This window comes from Microchirus variegatus, assembly GCF_963457635.1.
Source record: "Microchirus variegatus genome assembly, chromosome: 4".
Lineage (NCBI taxonomy): Eukaryota > Metazoa > Chordata > Actinopteri > Pleuronectiformes > Soleidae > Microchirus > Microchirus variegatus.
Window position 1 is genome coordinate 12,557,552 of NC_139805.1, and position 22,730 is coordinate 12,580,281.

The following is a 22,730-nucleotide window of genomic DNA, read 5'->3' on the forward strand; positions in this document are numbered from 1 at the left end:
TCACCAGGCTGCTGTAATTCAAAAAAACAAACAGGTAATGAATAAGGTCATATGACATTGTTACATTTCTCAAGAGTCACACACAGATTACAAAAAACTGGAGCTTACTTAATGTTTTATTTTTGACTTAACAGCACATTTTTTGACGATTCCCTATGATAATCTTGTATAATCTTGAAGCCATAGTTTATTACCCTGGTCTTATTTGAATCATATCTGTGGATAAGACTGAAGATCGGAGTCAACCTCATTTCGTTGCTCTCAATACAAATGACCCTCTGTCCCCTGTTGTTTTTCAAACAAACAGCGAACTCAGTTGGATATTAGACGTGACAAACGTGTGTGACAGTCACTGCCAAACACAACACTGAGTCGGTTGGCACCTGGAAAAGAACAGAAACATGACAAGGTTTTGGCACCAAACAGCAGAGATTGTATTGATAATTAAAAAATTTTTTTAAAAAATAGAGGAACACAAGAGGCCGAGAGGCTGACGACTTGTTTTGTTTTCCCCCCATCAGCTGGCAGGGAATGTTTGGTTGGGGTTTTTGAAGGACATGCTTTGAAATGAACCGCCTCTCTGGTTGAGCAAAGAGCAATAACTTATGTCTGAAATGACAGGTTGGAGATGTCACAGACGACTGATTGTTCGACTTTACATAACAGTGAACAAAACCGACAGGACTGTTCACTTCACTTCCTCGGAAAAACAAATTAGTCCAAACAAGTCTCTGAGAATTTGGGAGTCTTCCTGACGTGAAGTTAGATGTTTGTTTCTCATCATAAGATGACTTGTGATTCTGAATGATAAAACCACAGGTTCACAGGATTAATGTTATTGCTGGCGGATGATGAGGTCAGGAGTTGGCTAAAGACCCGATGACCTAAGTTGTTTAAAATGTTATGACACAACCATTCAAAAAGCTTACTGTTAAAGTGTCATTAATTCAGGGTTTAAAACTTCTAAATAACATTTGAAATATGACATTTTAGATGAATACAATTGTAATATTTATTGTCAGATTTTATCTTTATTTTTATGTCCCTCGTTGGGCTTCCTGTGTCTCAGTTAATGTGATTGTGTGGCTGCTAAATTTTGCATATAAAATCAACTGACTTTAACTCACAAACTTCGAGTTTAGCAGCTCAGTTTGAAGGTCCTGGTACTGCAATAGTACACTAACAATGCTGTTAGTAAGATTGTTGCTAATTAAAGCAACTTCTCTGCTATACGAAACATAGAAATATTACACTTTTGCATGTGTTGGGATCCGTGTGTAATTTGTGGAGAAGAGGTGAAATGACACGTCAGACACGAGCTGTTAATGAAACAGTAATTTATTTCTGGCTGAAAACTAAAATTGTCTGAACAGCACATTACAGGGGCATTAAGATATTTTCTCCAAGGCTCAGTGATCACTTTCATACAGTACACTTGGCATGTACATGGCATCTCCTTCAAAACAAAAGAAATTAAAAACAAAAAGAGACAGGAAATAAGCCCATTTGGAAAACAAAGAAATCACAGAGTCCATCATTTCAAAAAGGTGACTGATTGTACAATTACCAAGCATTTTGGTTTGGTTCTAAGCCACAGAGAAAGAAACCGTATCGTCTGACGACAGCAGACGACGGCAAAGGAGGCACAAAGACGTGACGTAGACGGGACATCCCATAATATGCTCATACACAATCGACTGGGCTCCAGCTTTAAAGTGTGAAAATGTTTCATAGTTTCCATTGTTCTTCGTCTTTGCAAGCAAAGTGTTGTACGCAACAATAAAAGTCTAAATGCTGCATTTGTTAAATTTACATTAAAATGAGCTATGGAATACAAACTTTTTCTCTGCATTTGAAAACAAAAGATGGCTCCTTTTTCTCTGCAATATATTGTGCACAAGGCCACTCCCAACAGCTTCTCTAACATTCTTAATTCTTACCCTTCGACCACTTACACCACCTTCTGCCCAGTGTTCCCTTTCTCTTTCATAAATCCTCTCACAAACATTCACAGACTGACTGAAAATAAGAGTGCTGGATAACAACATGAGGTAAGACAGTGGTCTGATTATAGATCATGCAGAACATGCAAAACAGCAAAAATATAGGATGGAGAAAGAGTAGAAAATAATATGAAAATGTGCATTTAAAAACAGGGAGGTGGGGGAGGGAGTAATCGTACACAGCTTTGCGTCTTTGGTTATAAAGTAGGTTGAACCATTTTCACAGCTTTTCATCCCCTTAACCACACCCACAAATAAATTTGTTTTTGTTTGCTTTGACAGTCTATAGAAAAAGTAAATTATTTGTTTCTTTATAGAAACATCCCATCACATATTTCATATCTTAACTGGTGTTCACCTGTACAAACCCTCCTCACACATAATACTTTACAAAATATACATTCAACCTGGATTTCACCTAAAGCAAGCTCAGCCTTAGTGTTAGCACTATCGTGTGACAAGAATCATGTTGTAATGTGGAACTTATTGCCTACTCGCTGTGACCAAATGTAATAACTGAAACCACATTCTAAAATACCAAACGGACCAAAGAGATGTTTTTCTCTTATTTTTGCTTTAATAAGTATCTCAATGACATTGTTCATTTACATTATGAAAATAGCAGCCCTGAAATAAATAAATGCAAATACTAAAACTGAACTAATTAAAAAGTATTACGATTCATGACAAAGTATGGTGGCTCTGAGAAAAACAACATAAGCTCTGTTTTGCAGCATTTAACAAGCTGAGGTTCTTGACTCGCTCTGCTCAAGCCGACGCGGCGCTCTCTCCTCGCCCCCCCCCCCATCTTCCTCAGTCCACTGGCCTCCAACCATGGAGTGATGTGATGTGAGGTGAGACGGTGGGAGGACAGCACCTGCTGGATGTTTTACAGGACCCGCACTTCATCACTCTGTTCCTTCACAGAGGCATCGTCCTCTTCCATCACTTGTTGCCCAGAGCAAATCAAGCCCTCTGTGCCCTTTTACCCCTTGTCACCTGCACAATAACAGCATGCAGTTCTACGGTAAGGACCAACACTTCTACCCCGTTCCTTTATTTCCTTTCCTGCAGCCACACACGGGACCAGAATAAGACTTTTCAGTGGTTGGTATATATGTCTTAATAACATGAAGGCCTGGTGACTGCAGTGTGCGCACACTGAGGCACGGCTCTCTGTGGATAAGAAAGATGTTGTTGTCGATTGTCCCTCGAAAGGGAACACAATGTACAGAGCCGAGCCATTTTGCTTAATGGAGCTAACGGTATGGTAGTAGTTGTTGTCTTTGTCAAACAGGATCTTCCACTCCTGACCACGGGAGCTGTGTGTGTGTTTGAACGCGCGTACTGAAGGAAGGGGCTCACGCTGAGGAGATGTTGGGCTGATGAGGGACATTCTGACTGCCATCATGGTGAACTAAGGGACTGTTGTTGTTATTGTTGTTTGTGATGAGCGGGAGTTGGTTTTGGAGCGTTGGCAACGTGCTGCTGCTCGGACTGCTCTGACTGGGGAGCTGATTGAGCTGCTCAGAGTTGGCCAGTGACTTCAGCACGGCGTTCTCGCGCTCCAACATGGAGTTCCTCTCGTACAGCTCTTTGATCTGCTCCTTCAAAACTTCCACCTCCTCGCGAACGGCATACATCAGGTGGCTCTTTACCAAGTCCTGAGAGAAGAAGTGAAACAGGACACTAAAATTAGAACAATGAGAGAACAAAGAGGAGATTGAGACTGCACAGTGAAACATAACTCATCAGTCAACATGTGTGGGCAGTGACACAGTTGTGTCACTCACCAGCGGCAGAACAATTATGACGCAAGACAACATTTTACAGGCTTGCAGAGAATGCTCGTCACCGGACCACATGTGTTGTTACTTGTCTTTTTCGGTGGAAAACTCACCATTGCCTGCTCAATCTTGTTATCGATGGCAACGACGCTGGCACCAGAAGCACTGAGGAGGCAAAAAAGGAAAATATTAAGATTCCCGCTTGCCATGAGATTGATATCATATTTTCACATTCATGGCGTGTCAAAGCTGTTTTTTTCAGTGGCAAAAAGCTACCTCGGCGATTTGTAAGTGACTCTGAATATAGATCTATTTTACCGCTGTAAAGAGAAAGCATCAAAGAACGGAGCTCATGTTATTGAGAACTAGTGAGATATTACAGACATGGCACCTCTTCGAGAAACACAAGTCCGACTGTCAAATCCCAGTACACACTATGTAAATTTAAGAAGCATTGGTGTGAGAGGTGCAACACTTCACTTCATTGCACACATACTGTATATTCATTAGACAAACAAAGAAACTACACACTAAATTTACTGTATTCCTTCACTCTCGCCACCAACTAAGATAAAGCCCCCTTTAAAATGTTAAGTGCATTTTACTTCTAAAGTAAAATGTTCACTTGGAGTCAGCGACAACCGAATCATCTCCCATGGCGTCTGTAGTCAAAGAAAAAAACAGGCGCTCTAGTCCGAGTAAGAATAAATAGTGAAAGCTGTAGCATGTGTGATCACATAACAAAACCACCCCCGAAAAAAAACCGCTTGTGGAAAGTTTAAATGGCAACAGCTCGTCATCGCGGTCGTGTTCATATCAGAGGTGAAGAGTGAGCTCCTCTGCCTTCACTCCTGCACGAGCTGTGTGCTTCGGGTGCGGCTCACACTCCGTTTACTGAACCAACTGAAGCTCATATGTCTTATATCCGCATCCACTGAATATAAAACACCGTTTTATCACCTTCTGGTGAAATATCAAGCGAATCCAACATCGTTCAAATGTGATCGAAATGGCTTCAGAGGAGCAACGTTGTTTTGTTTACCTCTCCTCTCTCCACAAGAAGGAAGAAAGAAAAGAAAAACCGCCCCCCACTTCCAACACAAAGACGATCGACTTACGCTACTCCAGGCTACGAATCCTCGCATACAAACAAACTCCGGCGTTCACTTCACTCAATTCTTCCAAAACGTGTAAAAAAAACAGTCCGTTTCTCGGTCAGTGAATCACATTAATCACCAGAACACCGCGCTTGCACAATCTCCGCCCTGCCAGATGAGGATACCAAACAAAAAAAGTGGCGGCCAGAAGCCGCTAGGAGGAGCTGTGGCAAGAGTGTGAGGAATGAGAGGGAACATGATGTGCTCTCCGACTCCAACAATGTTAGTAATTCAAACGCAGAACGCTGCACGACATAAAAAAAAACATTTAAAACAAGTCAAGTGTTGTTTTTTAAGTGTATAATACGAATGCAAACGTCAATGAGTGAACGTTTAAGTGGTATTCCGTGTGCGTAAAACTGCAATTCACAAAACCACAGGCAAACAGCTCGTTGTTAATCAAGTTAACTCCAATACCCGCACTACGACGACACTTTGATTTATTTAAAAAAATATCTTACAAACGAAAAAAAATGGCTGCTGGACACTGTCCATCACCACCAACACCACTCCATATGAAGCTGGAGCGGTCAACATTTACATCCAACGATCATGCTGTGGCGCACGTAGGCTGCGGGCCACGGTACACATGCAGTCCCGGGGGACGAGAACTACAAACAACATTAACACAGGCGCCTGGAAACGTGGGGAAACCAGAGAGAGAGAGAGAGGGGACAGAAGCCAGCACACCACTGACTGGTGCCAAACAACTTAAAGAACGCAGGACACCGCGGCGAGACAAGTGGATGTGGAGCAGATTTGGATGTCAATTTATGCCCACACAACAGTTCAATTGCCACAATTATTAGTATATAAGAGAAAACGAGAAGGACACGAGTGTAAACACGAGAACACTCCCACAGATTTGAACGAGCACACCGGTCACAGGGATGGAAACTAAACCAACAATTAAACAACAGGGCAGTCACAGTGTTTTTAAGTGTGTTACCTGACGCATCTCGCTCTGTAGGACATCAAGCGTCCAGAGTAGGTCGGTGATGTCCCTGGTGAGCAGGGCAAACTGTAGCTCACTCTGCAGCGCATGATTTCGTTTCTCCAAAGCCTCTACAAAGTCGTCCAAAATACTGAGCGCACGCTTCCAGCAACAAGGATGAGTCTTGTTCGACTGAGGACTGAGTGAGCCTTAAAACCACGCATGGTCACATGGTGAGAAAAACTGGGGGGCGGGGTTTGGCCTCACCCTCCTCCTCCTCCTCCTCCTCCTCCTCCTCCTCCCTCTTCAACTCTTCCTCCTTCACCCCTGAACAAGTTACCTTACAACACAAGTTACTGTGTGCCAAAAAATAAACAAATCTAACACTGCTTCCCTGAGGCACAGGACAACAAATTCAAACATCAAAAGTTAATTGAAAAATATGCCATGTTTTTGCACGCTCAGAACACAGAGTTCTTAATAACCTTATTGTTTCCTGTTGGTATGACACAACCGACAATGTTTTTGATAAAACTGTTGAATCTCGTATATTTTTAATCAAGTTTGGGCACATACGAACCATCCTGGGTATTTACAATGTGATGATTGAGTATCTAAAGTGAAGAGGAAATGTAATAGTAGTTGGTTAGATTGATTAGCCTGTGTGTTAGAGATTAAAAATTAGTGATACTAACACAAAGAGACCGAGGATAATATACGCTTTTGTTGGTCACATGAATATCGGGATACTAAATGCCATTGTATGTCACACAAAATTCCCTGGGTCAATTCTTGCGTCTGCCAGAAATCAGATTGGTACGCAGCGTTCCACATACTGTACTTCCCCCTACTGCTTTTCTTCTATGTGGCAAAGACAAAGGTAAAAAAAAACATCTCAACTTATTTGTACTCTTGTCAAACTACAAAGCAAGCTAAAAAAAAAAAAAGAAAAACACACAGCCCAATAGATCCACACCTATGCGTGATCGCGGGGTAAATGAGTTGCATTCCACAACAAGGGTCTTGCTCGGACCCGTGAAGGTGATGATGACGAACAAAGCCAGGCAAAGACATTCCTCCCTTTTGACAAAGCATTTACACATCTGGGTCAATGACAATAGAATGTCCATTTAGTGGAAGCTGGTATGTGTTTTTGTCAGTCAGAACGTTTACTAAACATGCACAGGTGCACTGTACAAAAGGGAAGTTGTGTCAAACAAAAAAAAAAGGACCCAAACTAATTTGTTGCCATTCTGTGTCAAAGCAAAACAAAGCAAACTGTACATTTTATTCGAGGCAAAAGACATGTGGTGGTTTGTATAAGGACCTCTCGCTGTGTGAACTCCCCTAGAAAAGTCTGCAGGACCACAAAGGCAGCACATTCCTGCTCTGGACACCTCCTGCTCAGAGGCCAGCATCTCCAGACATCTGTGTGAGGGCCACCACCATGCTGGGACAACACACGGTCAAGCTCTTCTGTGAGGAATGGTTATCAAAACACCACCAGGTGTTTAATTTGATACCAGCTACAGCCTCATTTACATCATCAGCATGTGTCCTGTTTGACACAGAGCTTCAAATTACTCGGATGCCACAAATGACCACAGGATGAACAGGAGATACACCCACGAAAGTCAGACCTGTAACTGCTTTTAGCATTGTGGCTGATTGGTGTGTACTCTTGATTCAAATGTTACAGGTGGATCTGTATCATAAGCAACCTGAGATTGTCGTGTTATGCTTTAAAGTTCCAGAGATCCAATGTATTCTCCTTTAAGGCACAGATGCTCAGCGCACATCCCCATCCCAAAACACTCACCATGGGGGGAAGCAGCTGAATAAATTAGCCCTCAGTGATAACCCCCTCCTCTGTGAGTGTATTTCAAAACAATAGGCAGTGGGTGGGGGCTGTAACAACAGAGGAACACACTCGCTGACGACTCACTGTCATCCTCTTTCAGATGCAGACCTGCTTTCGCTCAGATTTAATTGTCTGTATTCAAAGATGCAGTTTGATTGGTGCACCAGAGGAGGTCAGCAGAGGCTCCAAGTAGTTTGGGCACTAAAAAGCAGTGCAAACTCCAGAGTGCAGCTGAAGGCATAAGCAGATTAGTCATCATGTCTTCCCTTATTGATCATAACTTAAACCACTCTTAGGGCACATACCAGATGAGCTGACAAAAAAGGACTCATTTACAAATATGACTTAGTAATTAATACTAATGACAGAAACACGAACACCGTCAGCATAAATGTAATATGTTTAATAACAATTATTGACCTCCGCCAGGAGGTATATGTTTTCGCCGGAGTTTGTTTGTTTGTCTGTCTGTCAGCAACATAACTCAAAAAGTCGTGGGCAGATTAGGATTAAATCTACAGGAAAAGTCTGCAATGGGGCCAGGAATAAGTGATTAAAATTTGGGTGTGATCCGTAGACGTCACAATTTTGTGGGGGGCTGAGCTGCCTTGGTGGAGGTCTGCGCTCTCCGAGTGCTTTTCTAGTTTACAGTTGTTATCGTATAAGAACCCTGTACAAGGGTTTCTTGTGGAGTTTTTTGAAGGAGTTTCTGAAGGCTGGTGGAGCATGTTCGACAACTTTTGAAAAAATACATTTACAGTGTGAAAAATAATTATTATTATCACGCCGTTATGTTTTTTACTGAAATATGAACTGTCAAACAATAAATCCATCCGTCACAGACTGTCAGAGAACGTTATTATCGAAAAGGTTATACTGTAAAGATATTTTTGAACTAGGTTGAAAAAATGATGTTGTGACACTGCATAATGCCTCTGACATGTTTAATTGATCGGGAAGTGGCCTCTCCAGTAAAGACAGTGGAAAGACTGAAGAGAAGAAAAAAAACTGCTTTACCCTGCAAGCAAACAACCACGCCTGGCCCTCAACACTTCACTCGATGAATGATCAGCTTCTCCGGAAACAAAAAGACCAGTATTTTTCAAGAGCGCTTTCGTGAAAGGGGGACCTGTGTGCCCCACATGTTTACCCATCGAGTTAGACAAATTAGATCACAGCAGAGGCTCAGTCCAGTTTTCCAGAAAAACCACCAGTGGAAATCAAAATGTTTTGGAGATATATACGTCAATGCAAACACTTCTTTATTTCTCAACACTTTAGATAAAAACCTGTAACGTTTTTTAGGGCTGTAAATATCAACTTCCAGTTTTTCCATACTCCAGTAAAGGGTTTTATGTTAACATTTGCTGGCTATATATATACACATATATTACACTAAAGGTGATGCACAACTGAAATTCCCCCTTAAATTTGCATTTTAAAAGTTGAAGAATTTCGACTAACTGATTCTGTCCTTGTCCTTATTGCACTTACTGAAACACAAACAAACATGACAATTGCAGGATGCTGGAAACATGTTCATAGCTGCCTCTGGCTGCTGCAGATGTTTCAGATGTCGGGACATTGCGTCTTTAGAGGGGCAGGTCCATTCTGACACAGTAAAGACTAAACAAAATACGAAAGAACTCAGATCCTCCTTGTTTGGAGATGGAAGTTTTATTTTGTCAGGCACTAAATCAGAGTCATGAGTGGGTGAGACTGGTGCCACCAAGCTTCCTCGTAAACATCCCAAAGGAACTGTCCCACTCGCACCCTCGCCTGTTACATAATCTCCAGACATGTCAATAAATATTGCCTTGTTGTGCATATGTCACGATGACTTGTGTCCAAAGACCACCAGCATGGTCTAAAAGAAGGACATCTCTGGTGAATGACAGGGAGCATGAGCAGGAATCGAGGGCTAAATTGAGTAGAGGATAAGATCTCAATTCTTAAAAAAGCGGATGATGTTCATCAGTCGCTCTTATTTAAACGGGTTATGGAAGACCTTGTTATCTTATCCTCTGTAGAGACTTCAGTAACTGCTGGCAGGGATGTTTGTTAATGGCTGCAGAGCCATATTACCCTGCTCCTGTAGAAACGATAAAGAGCCACAGTGTAATCTCACCACCATTAAACTCCATGTGCAAACACAGTGGGGGATCTGGGACAAACAGTCTTACAGCCTTAAATAATCACTGCCTATGCAGTGGTCAAATGAAACCAGGTCTTCAGAATGGACCATGTGGTTCAATATCACATTTCACTACCTTTTTTTCTTTGTGAACCGGAGTCACTTTTGGCTCATTGCAGATAAAGACCCCACTGAAATGTGTTAAAAGTCATAGAAACACTCCTTAGGCTTCAATGGGCTAATCCAGGCACTTCAGACTGTTAATGAGCCTCTGTATTCAGCAGAGCATTTATCACAGGATCACAGACTCATTTGGGATTCCACTCTCAAGTAAAAGGTTTAGGTCAGACTAACATCATTAGGTTCTACAGTATGTTGCTGTTGCTTTTAATTATGGTGTCTGTGTGTTTTGTTTTTTTAAAACCTTCATCGGGACTTGATGAATTGCCAATTAACTATTTCAACAAATCATCAATTGGCACATTACATTTAGTTAAAGTTAAATCAATTAGATTTTTATAAAAGACACTTTCATATACATTATTGACCTGTGGGGTAATATGACAGGCATTTAAATATTTTTTTACATTTAAGAGACACCAGCATTTATCAATTATTGACACGTCACCTGCAACCCCTATGTACAATTTACGTCTCTCCATAATGATATGCAGTATGGCTAACCATGACTGGCCACTTGAGCCTCTGCTGATGCAGTGGAGGTATTTACAGAAACCCTGTGGTTATGTTGGGTATCTTGGAGGTGTGAATGCCTTTAACAGAGTGAGTATGAAGCAAGACGATGTTAAAAAAGCTACATGTGTGCTCAAAACCCTCAGCAAAGTGTCCAAAGATAACGTTGCCACCACACAGTGCCCTCTTTTACACCAGGTCTGTTACATAAGTGGTTCCAGAACTTTGATGGTTATTAGCTCTATTCATCAATCATTCACTGCATCTCAAAAGGCTTGTTAAGCCTGAGATCAGACCTCTAACGTAATGTCAAGTCAAGTCATATCAATCAAAAATCTGCATTCAATGAATTGATGGGAAAAAGAACTGTGCAGGAGTTTTTTCCCCATCAGTTTTTTTAATCTGCACCGCAGAGAAATCAGTTCAAAGTATGCCCAACAGTCTGTTAGTAATTACAAAGTGTTTTGGTGGATGTTTTTTATAACAAAAGGATGACTCCAGCTAGGCCAGTGCCTAGATAAACATGTTTTTGGTGAAAATACAAGTTTTAACAGACAGAAACTGTTTTTTTCACATAACCATGCTCTTCCTTTAGCCTTGGCTACATACTTTTTCACCTTGGCCAGTGGCATTCAGTGTTTCCACCTTTTCCACCAATAACACCTGAAAAATAATATGATTTTACAAGGCAATGATGAAGACAGAATTTTGAGAATATCATTGATACCAGTTCATTGCCATCATCACTTCAAGAAAAAAAAAACTGTAGCTTTCCCAATGTTCTACTTTCCTCATAATGAAATGTTTCAGTGTCATAAACACTAGGTGCAAATATTGGTTCAGGTCCGGATCAAATAACTCATGGCTGAGCAGGGGGCCACAGGTATGCTCAGTAAAAAATATAAAGGTCTTTTCTTTATTGTCTGTAATCATTAAGTTGATCACTGCGAATGGAGGTCAGGACGGCCGTTTTACTTGGGACCAATTATAGTCTTACAATGAATCCATTCTGCATATCAAGGGACTGTTTTACTGAAATGTTTACAGATTTGTTTAACCTGTAATTCAGTTCGGCGAATATACATTAATAGGTATATATATATACTGTTACAGATTATACTGAATTCCAGTATTGTTACATTTAAAATATAAATACTTGTGCATATAAAGATGGGTTCAATTATTATTATCATTTTGGACTTTTCATCTGTAGCCTTGCGCTTGCTTCATCTATAGCAATGGGGAGTTACAAGGCCTAGAGAGAGGCTTGTAAATTGAGTTTCAGGCAGAAATTATTATAATACAAAATGGTATTAAAATCTCAATCCCATGAGCCAAATCTTGCCCAATCCCAACCATGTCTCTTTCTATGTTATTGGTGTTATTGTGGAAAGAAGACTCACAAAGCTTCTAATCTTTAACATATTTTCTGCAGAAGTTAATTTGCAGATGGTCAATCTTCCTTTAAAAGCAACCAATTTACAACATTGTCTGCCGATTACTGTCTTTTGAACAACATCACTCTTTCCAAACCACCTAAGTGCTGGTGAAGATGATTCACATCAAGCATTTAAATGTAACAACTTAAACTGCAAGGCTCACTCATTTTAAAGTGATATATTCTTAGACAGATACTGCTGATTTCGATAATAATTCTTGTTAATGTCAGCCCACACATCCTTAAAAGAACAATTAAGGTAATTGCAGATGCTACAAACCTAGAGTTTGAGGTTTTACACTTTTCACAAAGCAATCATAGAGGAATCCTAAAAGTCCTTTTGGCTGTCAAATGTTTTGCAAGTTATTCCCTCTTTATTTCCAACATGTCCATCCTTGTAGGAGGCTTGGATCAAGACAAAGGAGGTAGGATTAGGCGGCTCCCTTAAGTGAATAAATGCGTACCGTTCCTCACAGAGCCCTGAGGCTAACATTAGCTGGAAAGTGATCAATAAGAAGCGCTGCATCGTTAATCATCCACAACGGTACACACTTGCTCAACAGCTGTTGTTGTGTTATGTGGATGAGGATATTCCCATGTCAATATTCATGTAATAATTTACACTGATCAGCCACAACATTAAAAGAGAAAACTGGTTTTAAAGTTATGGCAATCACTGTCTGCCCTTGGCCTGCTTTCAAAGTGTTCACTTGGAAACATCAGTCATGTGATTTCAATCCTACTTGTGATTTCAGTTGTTTTCATGGCTACTTAGTCCAAAATAAACTGACCTACATCAACAACAAAACTAGTTACCCATTTTCATATTGTGGCTGAGCAGTGCATGTGAAATAATTCAATTCATATGACTAATCCCTCCATCACACGTGTGAATGATTGGAGAAAATATAGTGCAATTAAACCATATCACATGAGAGAGTGCTAATGTACCAACTATCAGCACAGCTGTGATGGGGTCATAGGCACGCAGGTGTCTGTTGCCTAGCAACACCAACAATGAGCATATCCTGGACGCGACACAGGGTATGTCCACTACTCTGACCCAATACATTTATTTGCATGTTTTCATATTGTTAATTGTGTGACCATAGAAAGAAAGTTGCTTTGGTGGTTTATATGAATGTGGTGAGTTAACAGCTTGATCTGATGGTTTCCAGTAAGTTTTTAATGAACTTTAACATCTGAAAGACAGAGCAGGTTGTTGAGTCAATATTTTGTGTTCATGACACATTATAAGTCATCATGCTTACGTTATATGCACACTCACTGCCATTATCTCGCCTTGTTGATATCACATAACCACACTGGTTTGCTCAGAAGTATCCTGCTCCATCTCTTTGTCCTCTCCTGATAACCATTCATAATTTAGGTCAAATGTTATCCATCCATCATATACTGCTTTATCCTCCACCAGAGGTTCGCGGGGGGGCTGTGCCTTTCTCAGCTGACATAGGGCGATAGGCGAGGTACACCTTGGACAGTTTGCCAATCCATCGCAGGGCAAATTTGTGTGTTTATGGGGATTGTGTTCACATCACATTTATGACATTAGTTTCTGATTTATCTCTGACTTAGATAGACAGAGCCTTGCCTCTCCTAAGTATAATTATTGATCATGTACACATGTGACGTGGAGTGATACTACAGTTAAAGAGTTCCAGTGACGTTATACTCAATGTCAGCACTCATGGAATGCCTCTCGTCCAGTCAAATTACTTGCTTGCAACTGGTGGGAACTAACTGCTGTATTATGATCACTATTAACCAGTGACACAACATTAATATCAACACACATCAGCATCATTCCAATAACAGCTGTGATTTAAGAAGAAATTGGATTTCAAGTGTCTATTAACCCATTAAGGCCTGAAGCGCCTGGAAAAAATGTCTCTGAAACCTGAGCTTCAATGGATACTAAATGACCGATTTCTCAGCCTCTGTAGCAGATAATAACACAATTCAAAAAGTATTTGAGAGCTTACACCTGTGGCTTTCCTGTAAAAGTTAATTTAGATACAAAAATGTAAAATTAAACTGAATAACTATTTTATTTGAGTGCTTACAGCGGTGCGGCATCTGCAGGTAAATCCACTGTCACCATTGGTGCGCGGTTGTAAACACTATGTCGATTATGGTGGTATTTATCGTCATTATCGCCAACCTCATAGTCTTCAAACATAATTATGTCTTAACCATAAATCCCGGTCGATTTGTTCAGCGCGTTATCAGTGATGACGTCATCGAAGACGCCGCTTTACCGGCGTCTATGGTAGAATGAAACGCGCAGCCGCTCTCCCGGCGTCAATGGTAGAAATGCGACAATGCTTTCCTGGCGTCAATGGGTTAAAAAGTCAAAATTAAAATTGTTGCCAACCAATGCCCTGATACCTGGCACTTCTTCAAGGATCCCAAAGTGAGAATAGCCTCAGAGATCTGCTCAGAAATTTTCACACATCATTTCACAACTCGACAAGCCCACAACAAAGAGGTTGGCTACCATGACTCCAGAATATGTCAATGTTTTTTTTGACAGCTAGATTAAACATCTTTGGCAGAGGGTCAAGATACTGAAACAGCCGCCATGAGAGCACAAAACACTTGGGAACTTGGTGGTTGTGATTAATGTAAACCAAGGACATAATTAACAAAGTTCACAGAATAATACTACCTCGCATTAATGTTGATTTTGTAATGATGCTACTTGACAGGACCACACACGTTTTAGAATGAGTAACAGCCCATTTGACATGAAGGAGCGGTGACTTTTATCTGATCTCTGTGCGGATGTCTCATTGCATTACATTACCCATTACAAATCTCTCACGTTGAGCCAAGGCCTATGGAGGAAGCTCATTTTAACAGCTTATACCCACAAACTCATACGGTCAGTCACTACTGAAGAGTTCCTGACCATAGGTGAGGGTCAGATTTAGGGATGGGACTTTTTTTAAAGACATATTCTAAGTGATAATATGTATCATGAAAAATTACCATGATGCTAAGAATTTCTTATTATTTTATGCCCTCCTTTTCCATGGATTCCATGGGTTTGTGCAATACTTACTTGATCAACACTATCCTACTATGCCATAAAAGTTCCCAAGAGCTTTATATGCTGAAAATGGATCTGAAGGAAACTAGCAGCAGGTAGGTAACAAAGGATGTAAAAAGAAAAATCACGAGAAATGTCTGTTACAATTAAATTGCTTCATTTCAATTCCAGACCAACCTATGAAAATCAGTAAATTCTTACATAAGCGTGGATAAAAACTGTGAACATTTTGATTTTCCTTCACAATATAGTAACAAATTCATTTTCTTTTGATGGTCTATTTGATTAATGGACTGGTGGTTTTAGTGCTATGTTTTAATCTTGGACAGCGATGGCTCTCTGTCTGTGGTGATGTCTGTATGACAACAGGTCATGCTACTTTCAAAGTGGCAACTGAAGTTAATATGATTAAGCAGGTAGTCTTTCACACATCAAGTCACAAGAAGCGTTGAATTCAGAGAGCCAGTGAATCTAGCTTCTCATCCAACAATACAAATGGTATGCATTAAAGGATATTATATCACAAAGCAAAATCTCCCTCTTGTTATTTCAGAGTGATTTTCCATTTACAGTATCAAATCCCCATGATATCATGCTCCTGAAGTTACAGAGGCAAGAGAAACCTGTATTGCAGTTATGAGTACAGCATCCTCATCAGTGGCACAACACTGAGCCCCTCAAAAAAAACGACAGGTACGTGTCATTGTTTGAGGCAATGCACCGTGACCTTTCCATGCTTTCTCCATGCATTACACATTTGCAGTTGCTGCTGCCAAAATGCCCATCATGTCAATTAATTACATTTCAGGCAGGAGAGAACATAGGGGAAGTGAAATTAAGATGTATTCATGTAAATTATTAAAATACAACAATGAGGCTACTGAGCCTGCAATTTTATTTAGTGTCTTATTATTTCAGTAACAGAATGATAATGATAGTTTAACTTGCATAAAAACAACACAAAAGTGTCTCAACTTGCTGACACCTGTCAGGGACACCTTTAAGTTAAAATAGTTTTTCTTTTGCATGATTTGCATGATTCTTTTATTTTTTGGGTGCTGGGTCTGGGTAAGCTAAGCAGGCTGGGCCACACATACACACGCATGTAAACACACCCGTGCTCATACCTATTATTGACAGGCTTTGACCCTCGTAATCTGCAAGACCGGAAAGCCCGGTAGAAAGCAGTAGATGGGTTCCTGTAGTTCAGTGGTGGAGGAAACAAGAGACAGGAGAAATGTGAGTAAAAGAGAAACATGTACACTGTATAATGTGTAACTGTGCGTGTGTGTTTGGAGTGTTGGGGGTGTTAAGAGGAAAGGACGACGTATTTCAGATGGCCACACTCTACTCAGAAATAACTTGATGTACCAAGTACACAGGCATCTGACCAATTCATAAAACCCATCATACACAGTTCTTTAGTTCAATGAGCCTTCCAGCCTTGGCATTGTCTCCTAGCACTGATATGTACTGTAGACTGACAATTACGTCACACTCAACAGGACATTGTGACATCATAACAATTCTCAAACTTAATGAAATGCCAACACTTACATGTCAACTTTGTCTCATCTGGTTGGCTAATAATGTTCACAATCCTCAAATTTGAGCACACACCTAAATGTTGTGCTGGTGCACCTTCGTGAAAAAGTTAGGCACACCATGGCAACTACTGCAAAACATTCCAGACTGCCGTCCAGAATAGAAAATGATCTTCACATCAAGGCAGTTTTGGTGACACAGCACTTGAAGGCAGATAAAGTTACAAGGAACATAAAATATTTATCAGCATTTGGGTATTTGCTAGGAAAGTGTGTTAATAATAGACCAAGTAAACAATTGTACCTGACCTCAAAATCTCAGTTTTAGTTCATTTTAAAAACAATTAACTGATTACATAAAACAGACTGAATGTATTACGTTTTTGGTAAAATGGGAAAATATCTGCTTCTAATGCTTTGATGTGCAATGTGAATTCAACTAAAACAGAGTGGAGTAAATCAAATGTAATATAATCATTTAACGAAAATTGCACAAATACTGAAGTTAAAAAAAGAAGCACAAGTTGAAAACATCATTAATACTAAAGTAGTTACTGGACAAGTTACCAGTGGTAACAGTCAGAAACGTACATAAGTTCAAGTTCATGTCAGTCACCTTATTGCTTGAGCAATAAATGTAAAACTTTTTACGAGAGGCTTGTCTAACAATGGGAGCAGGGGCGGTCTACAAAATCGTTAAGTCAACCATGAACAAGACCCTAAGAACAAAAGACTGTATAAGAGAGGAATTCATTTACTAACTAGAAAAGTGGGTTTAACCATCCACTACTATACTTGTTGACTGTCAAGAGTGATTTACCGCTGAGCTTCCAAATCCGAGCCTATGACAGAATTATCCCAGCCACAGCCCACAAAGTACAGCAAAAGACTTTCAGGTTCCTCAAGGACTGTGGAAGTTTTTAGACACTGCTAGTTTCACAAGTTCAAAAACACGATATTACAACACGCAGTGGGCTCAGCCTCTCCGGCCAAATATCTGGTTTCATGAGAAGTTCAAGGGAAAAGCCTGGAAAGTAAAAACAAAGAAAACAGGGCTGTGCGGAGTGTCACCACACCTGAACCCAGTCAGTATCGTCACTCTGCACTGCAGCAGGAAATGAAACAAACGTCTCTTTTACATCTATATTGCAGAGTGCACAGCAGAGCAAAAATGTACTTAAAGTATTAAAAGTGCTTAGGGCAGAAAAATGTTCCCATGTGACCGTTACCATAGATTACATCCCAATCAACACCAAAGTGCTTTGGAAGTGGAACTCTTTTTAACGAATTAAATCCAATGGCAAATGATGAGAACGATTGGATTAACTCAATGTATTAACCGGTTGGTTATTTTCATGATATACAGTAACATATCATGATATCTGCAAGTACTTTAAGGGTGTGTTCACACTAGCCTCACTAGCGTGGTTTATTTGAACCCTGGGGTGTTCACCCCCTTTGTACAGTTTGTTTGAGTTGGTGTGAACGTAGTCCGAGACCTCTGGTCCTGGACCACTTGCAAGTGAACTCTGGAGCACAGCTGGGAACTATCTATCTGCACTTTTGACTGGAAGAATTGTATTTACAGCTACAGCCTCAGTGTTTACATCTACATCAACCAGCGAGGAGAAAGAGCTGGTGACAGTCAGAAATGAGAATGCCTCTTCCATCCTCTTCATCCGGCAGGTCTCAGCTCTTCCTCTTCCTCCTCAGGAAACCTAGCACATCAGCAGAGCATCATCACGCCAGAGCAACATACAGCTTCCAACTCGCGGCCTAGGATGTGGGAAGAACGCGCCGCTCAGGAAACCTCCTGCATGTGACTGAGAAACACTAGAGAGTCTGCGTTTCATGGGGTCTTTTTACCCACATACATGTTTTACCAATAACTGAGTGTAAATCAAAACACAGGTTGCTTGATAAAGAAATAATGTAGACTTTAAGTCTTTTCAGATAAGTATATGTAAACTGTAGAGCTAGAATGATAAAATCTGCAACCATTTTGATGACCGATCATCAGTAAGTACAGTCTTATTCAAGCAGAAACGCAGTTCCAGCTTTTTCACCATTTTATTTTTATAATTTCTTTGTCTCAATTTATGGACTGCTCTTATAAAAAATAAACAAGGTGAGGCTACCTTAGGCATTTTCTTTTTACAGTTGTACATACAGCTGTCAAATTTCAATCTCATTCAATACAACTCTCATCTTTGTCACATTGCAATCTTCATAAATTTAGTTTGTGAGAAGGTGAGGAAAAGAATGGGAATATGCTCCGTTCAGAAACATAGTCTATTTGATCGACCTACAGCCCCGAGTCAAATAAGGGTGGGGTCAAGTAAGCAGTAGAAAATGTGACAGAAGCTCTTGCCAAGGCCTGAAGCATTAATTGAGAAGGCGTTTTTGCATCCAATTTGATTGACGTGCACATGACTGAGCTTGAACTGAAAGTTTCTGTCAGTCTAATAAATTTGCATTTTTTTCCTTGAATCAGCTGAATGAATTTATGCAAATAGACAAAAATTAAAAACATTTTGGTCATGTGCATAATTTACTTAAAGGGACACTGTGTAGTATTTATGGGTTTATATAACCCAAAATCCACTCTTTTATACATATTATGTGCTCCTGCATTGTCTAGTCGTTGTATAATATTTTTTGTTTCATTTTCGTAGTGTTTCAAAAAGTCATGTAAAATAACATGGTCGAGGGACGCGGTTGCATTGCCACTGTTAGCAGCGAGACGCCATGTTTCTACCGGAGCCTGTAAGGACAAACGCGAGAGAACAAAATCAGACATTTGACCGGCTGCGGATACCGTAGCGCTCAGGGAAGGGAGGGGGTGAGCAGAGGAGCAGTTCTTTGTTGTAAATTTCAGCCTCTCCTCTAGATGGCACTATAAACTACTTACTTCACCTTTAAGTTAAAAGTGTTTTTGTAACATTAAAACATTTTATAACATTTTTTTTTTTTTTCAAATGTTGAGAAACCAAAGAACCAGAAACAAAGGGTTCTGTTTTGTATTATCATGAATTTAAAAACTACATTAAAGTGCATCCTTACAATTAACAAACCACAATTTTTTGTTTTTCCCTCTCTCATTGTTTCACAGCCTACTTCTGTGCAAATCTTGTTTTGATGCAGCCGATATCCCAACTATAAATTTGGCAGAATGTCTTCTATAACTGTAGATCACTTATAGGTGTGGCAGGAGATTGTTTTTTACTGGTTGTGCAACACTACTATAAAATATAAAATAAATGTTTTAACAGTGTTATTTTATTTGGTACGATGATCATTAATAGTGCCTAATCCCCCAGCAACAAGTGCTGGCAGTACCTTCTAAACCATTATGAATCTAATGTTAAGACAAGATGTCAGCCACAAAGTCATAACATAACATTTTGTAACACTTCTAATAATGACATACAAATGTTGTGTTTTGAGCCATAGCACAATGAAGAAAAAACATTTGACATTGTTTTCCATCAGCAGACAGGCAGCACAATACTGGAATCAGTGTAAACTGTAACATAGTAGTCAGATATTCTCATAAGCAGAACACTAGACCTTTAAATTCCCACCTTTACAACACATGTGATGCATATATTCAACAAAAATATAGGTCACTCTGTCAGGCTTAAACAGCCGTTTTTTTTTCCTGAAGCGCTTTTCCTGCTACTGGCTCCCTGACATTCCTGCATGTGTAAAGAATCAAGTAGACTATACATATACACATCTTAAATTTCATGTCAGTCACACACACAAAACTCTCCTTGTTCTTAAGCAAATTTGGACTGAAGCCTGAGGCCGATTCATGTGAACAGTGGGATGAGATGTGACCCATCGCCTGGAGCTGTTCTTCTCCTAATGCAGTGATTAGGGGATGCCATGGGAGAAAGAGGAAAAGGTTCAGTGCCTAAAGGCCACATTATACTTCTCCGACTGCGTATGCGTTATCCGTCTGCGTCACCACGGAGACGCCTCGAGCCTTTATACTTCTGCGTCGTGGTGACGGACACGCGCTGCAATTTCCCGCCCGATCAGTAGGGGTCGCTGCGCAAGGTTGTTCTGCTTCAGACTACAGTGAGCATTGGCGTCCGAGAAAGAAAGAGAGAGAAAGACTGTTGTTGTTGAAACAGTGTCCGTTTCTCACTTTTCTGTGTGACGGAACGCAGTTTCAAGATAATTTGAGGCGAGAAATTGGCCATTTAGTGTCTAAACATGTGCTGTGTGTATTAAGATATGACGTATTTATAGTTTGGCAGCGGCGTTATCGGCGGGGATCAGCTCCGTGTCTGTAGACGCTCGGTGCAACTGTGAGCCGGCACAGAGCAGCTTAGCTCGGCCTGTCCTGAGGACCAATCGCAGCTCTTGCCGTCTCCGTTGTCCCTTGACGGAGTGACGGACACTTAAAAAATATTTTGTGCAGTCAGAGACGACGTAGAGGCTCTTCGACAGGCTCTGCGTAACCTACGCAGAGCACTTTACGCAGAAGTATAAATTGGGCTTAACAGGGACTTGCCTCTCTGCATGGGGTTAGGCAAAGTCCCAGCAGTGCAGCTAACCACCACTGACAACACAACCTCACCCACTCTCCTGTGGGAGGTTACAAGACAGAAAACAGAGGGGGTTGATAAAGAGGGGCATTTGTGACTCAACTTAAAACGCTCAGGCTTCAGCAATGTTAAAGGCAGGCTACGACACATCACAAAAGACATGCAAATATGTAAAGTCAGCAAAAGATGAGTGAAAGAATGTCACACTGATATGAGCATTCTGGTAAGCAGTGGGTGTTAATTTCTGCTTGGGTTACACATAATTGTTACCATGAGTACAACTGAGTCAGGGACCTAGGGTGGCTCATTCAGCTGGGTGGCAGCTGATAGCATCAGCCTGGAGCTACAAAGCCACCGCAGCGGCTCAATTTCACTTAGCACAGCTCAAGTTCACCAATTCAGTCGGTTAAATAAAGTGTGGAATTGGTTTCTGAAGCGTGAGGCTGGCCCAGTGAACTCTACCATATTTACCCTCAGGTCTGTTTATGCTCAGTATCAGCACTGGGTTGACACTCTGCTCTGACTTCGCCTGAGGTCAAGCTGCCAGGTCAGACAACTGAAAGGCACAAATGTGACAAGAACTATAAGGGATTATAAGGCAGGATAACGAACATGTCATACTGATATTATTCAATATAATGATTGTGTTTAGTCAAGAAAACAAAGGTCAGAAATCCCTCTGAATATTATCATAACAATGCTCCATATGTTCATATATAATTGGCTATATTATGGGGTTGTAGCCAGAAAAAAGGCAATGAAACTGACATTAAACTAGTAAATCTTTTTTTTAATAACTTGCAAACTGAAACAAATTCTTACTAATAATAGACTCATCATTCATTCAGTAAGCAGTATACAGTTTGGAAAATGGTAAAAGAGAGCTATACATTTTTATGAGTGTCTTGGTAACTTTTGGTTGCATCGTCTCCAAGGTAAAGGAGTGTGTGCGCTAATGTTGGGTATTTTGGATAAACAAAATACCCAATATTAGAGCACACACCCCTTCACTTCACTTGATAATACATGGTCACATAAAAATAAAGCCTTCCTCTCTTTCAATTGAAGTGTCATTGCCTGAGGCCAATACCATACTGTGTTTTTAATCCAAAGTGTTTACAGCTGTTGTGTTGCTGGTTGCCTAGGTATTCATATCTCCATGCAGACGAAGCACTAGCAGATTCCTGTGACAAATCACACTTCTTTTCACATACCACACTGGGTGGGTCTTGTAAAGCATTACATTAATTGCTATAATCTTAAGTAAAGGTTTTTCTAGTTCAGGAGGCACACACGGTACAAAAACTCCTACTTCAATTTCTGCATGATGATTGAAAACCACATATATATGATTTCACTGTAAACATTTACTTGTTTTAAATCTTAGAAACACCCAATGCCTTTGACAAACAAACAAAAAACTTTAAGGGGAAGACGCAAAGCCTCCTTTGTGGTACTCGGCTAAACAAAGCGAAAGCCTTTTTCACACCAATTGAGTCCAACAATCCAAAAATACAGTGGAGCTCAGCCTAAAAAAGGTGGATTGC

At 40.4% G+C, this 22,730-nt stretch overlaps 1 protein-coding gene across 4 annotated transcripts in view; it reads right to left on the reverse strand.

Moving 5' to 3' along the window:
- Positions 1-1,328: 1,328 nt before the first annotated feature.
- The window catches only part of tsc22d2 (TSC22 domain family 2), a 33,364-nt gene continuing 11,962 nt past the window's right edge, over positions 1,329-22,730 (reverse strand). For 2 of the 4 annotated variants that reach the window (XM_083888543.1, XM_083888541.1), the window contains 3 exons: positions 16,208-16,279; positions 3,904-3,955; positions 1,329-3,667 (listed from right to left, as the gene is read on the reverse strand). In XM_083888543.1, the coding sequence (XP_083744669.1) occupies positions 3,365-3,667; positions 3,904-3,955; positions 16,208-16,279 (427 nt within the window). In that variant the 3' untranslated portion in view covers positions 1,329-3,364. Of the gene's footprint in view, positions 3,668-3,903; positions 3,956-4,908; positions 5,052-16,207; positions 16,280-22,730 lie in introns of those variants that run through there. The other 2 variants (XR_014592808.1, XM_083888542.1) reach the window with 2 other exon arrangements.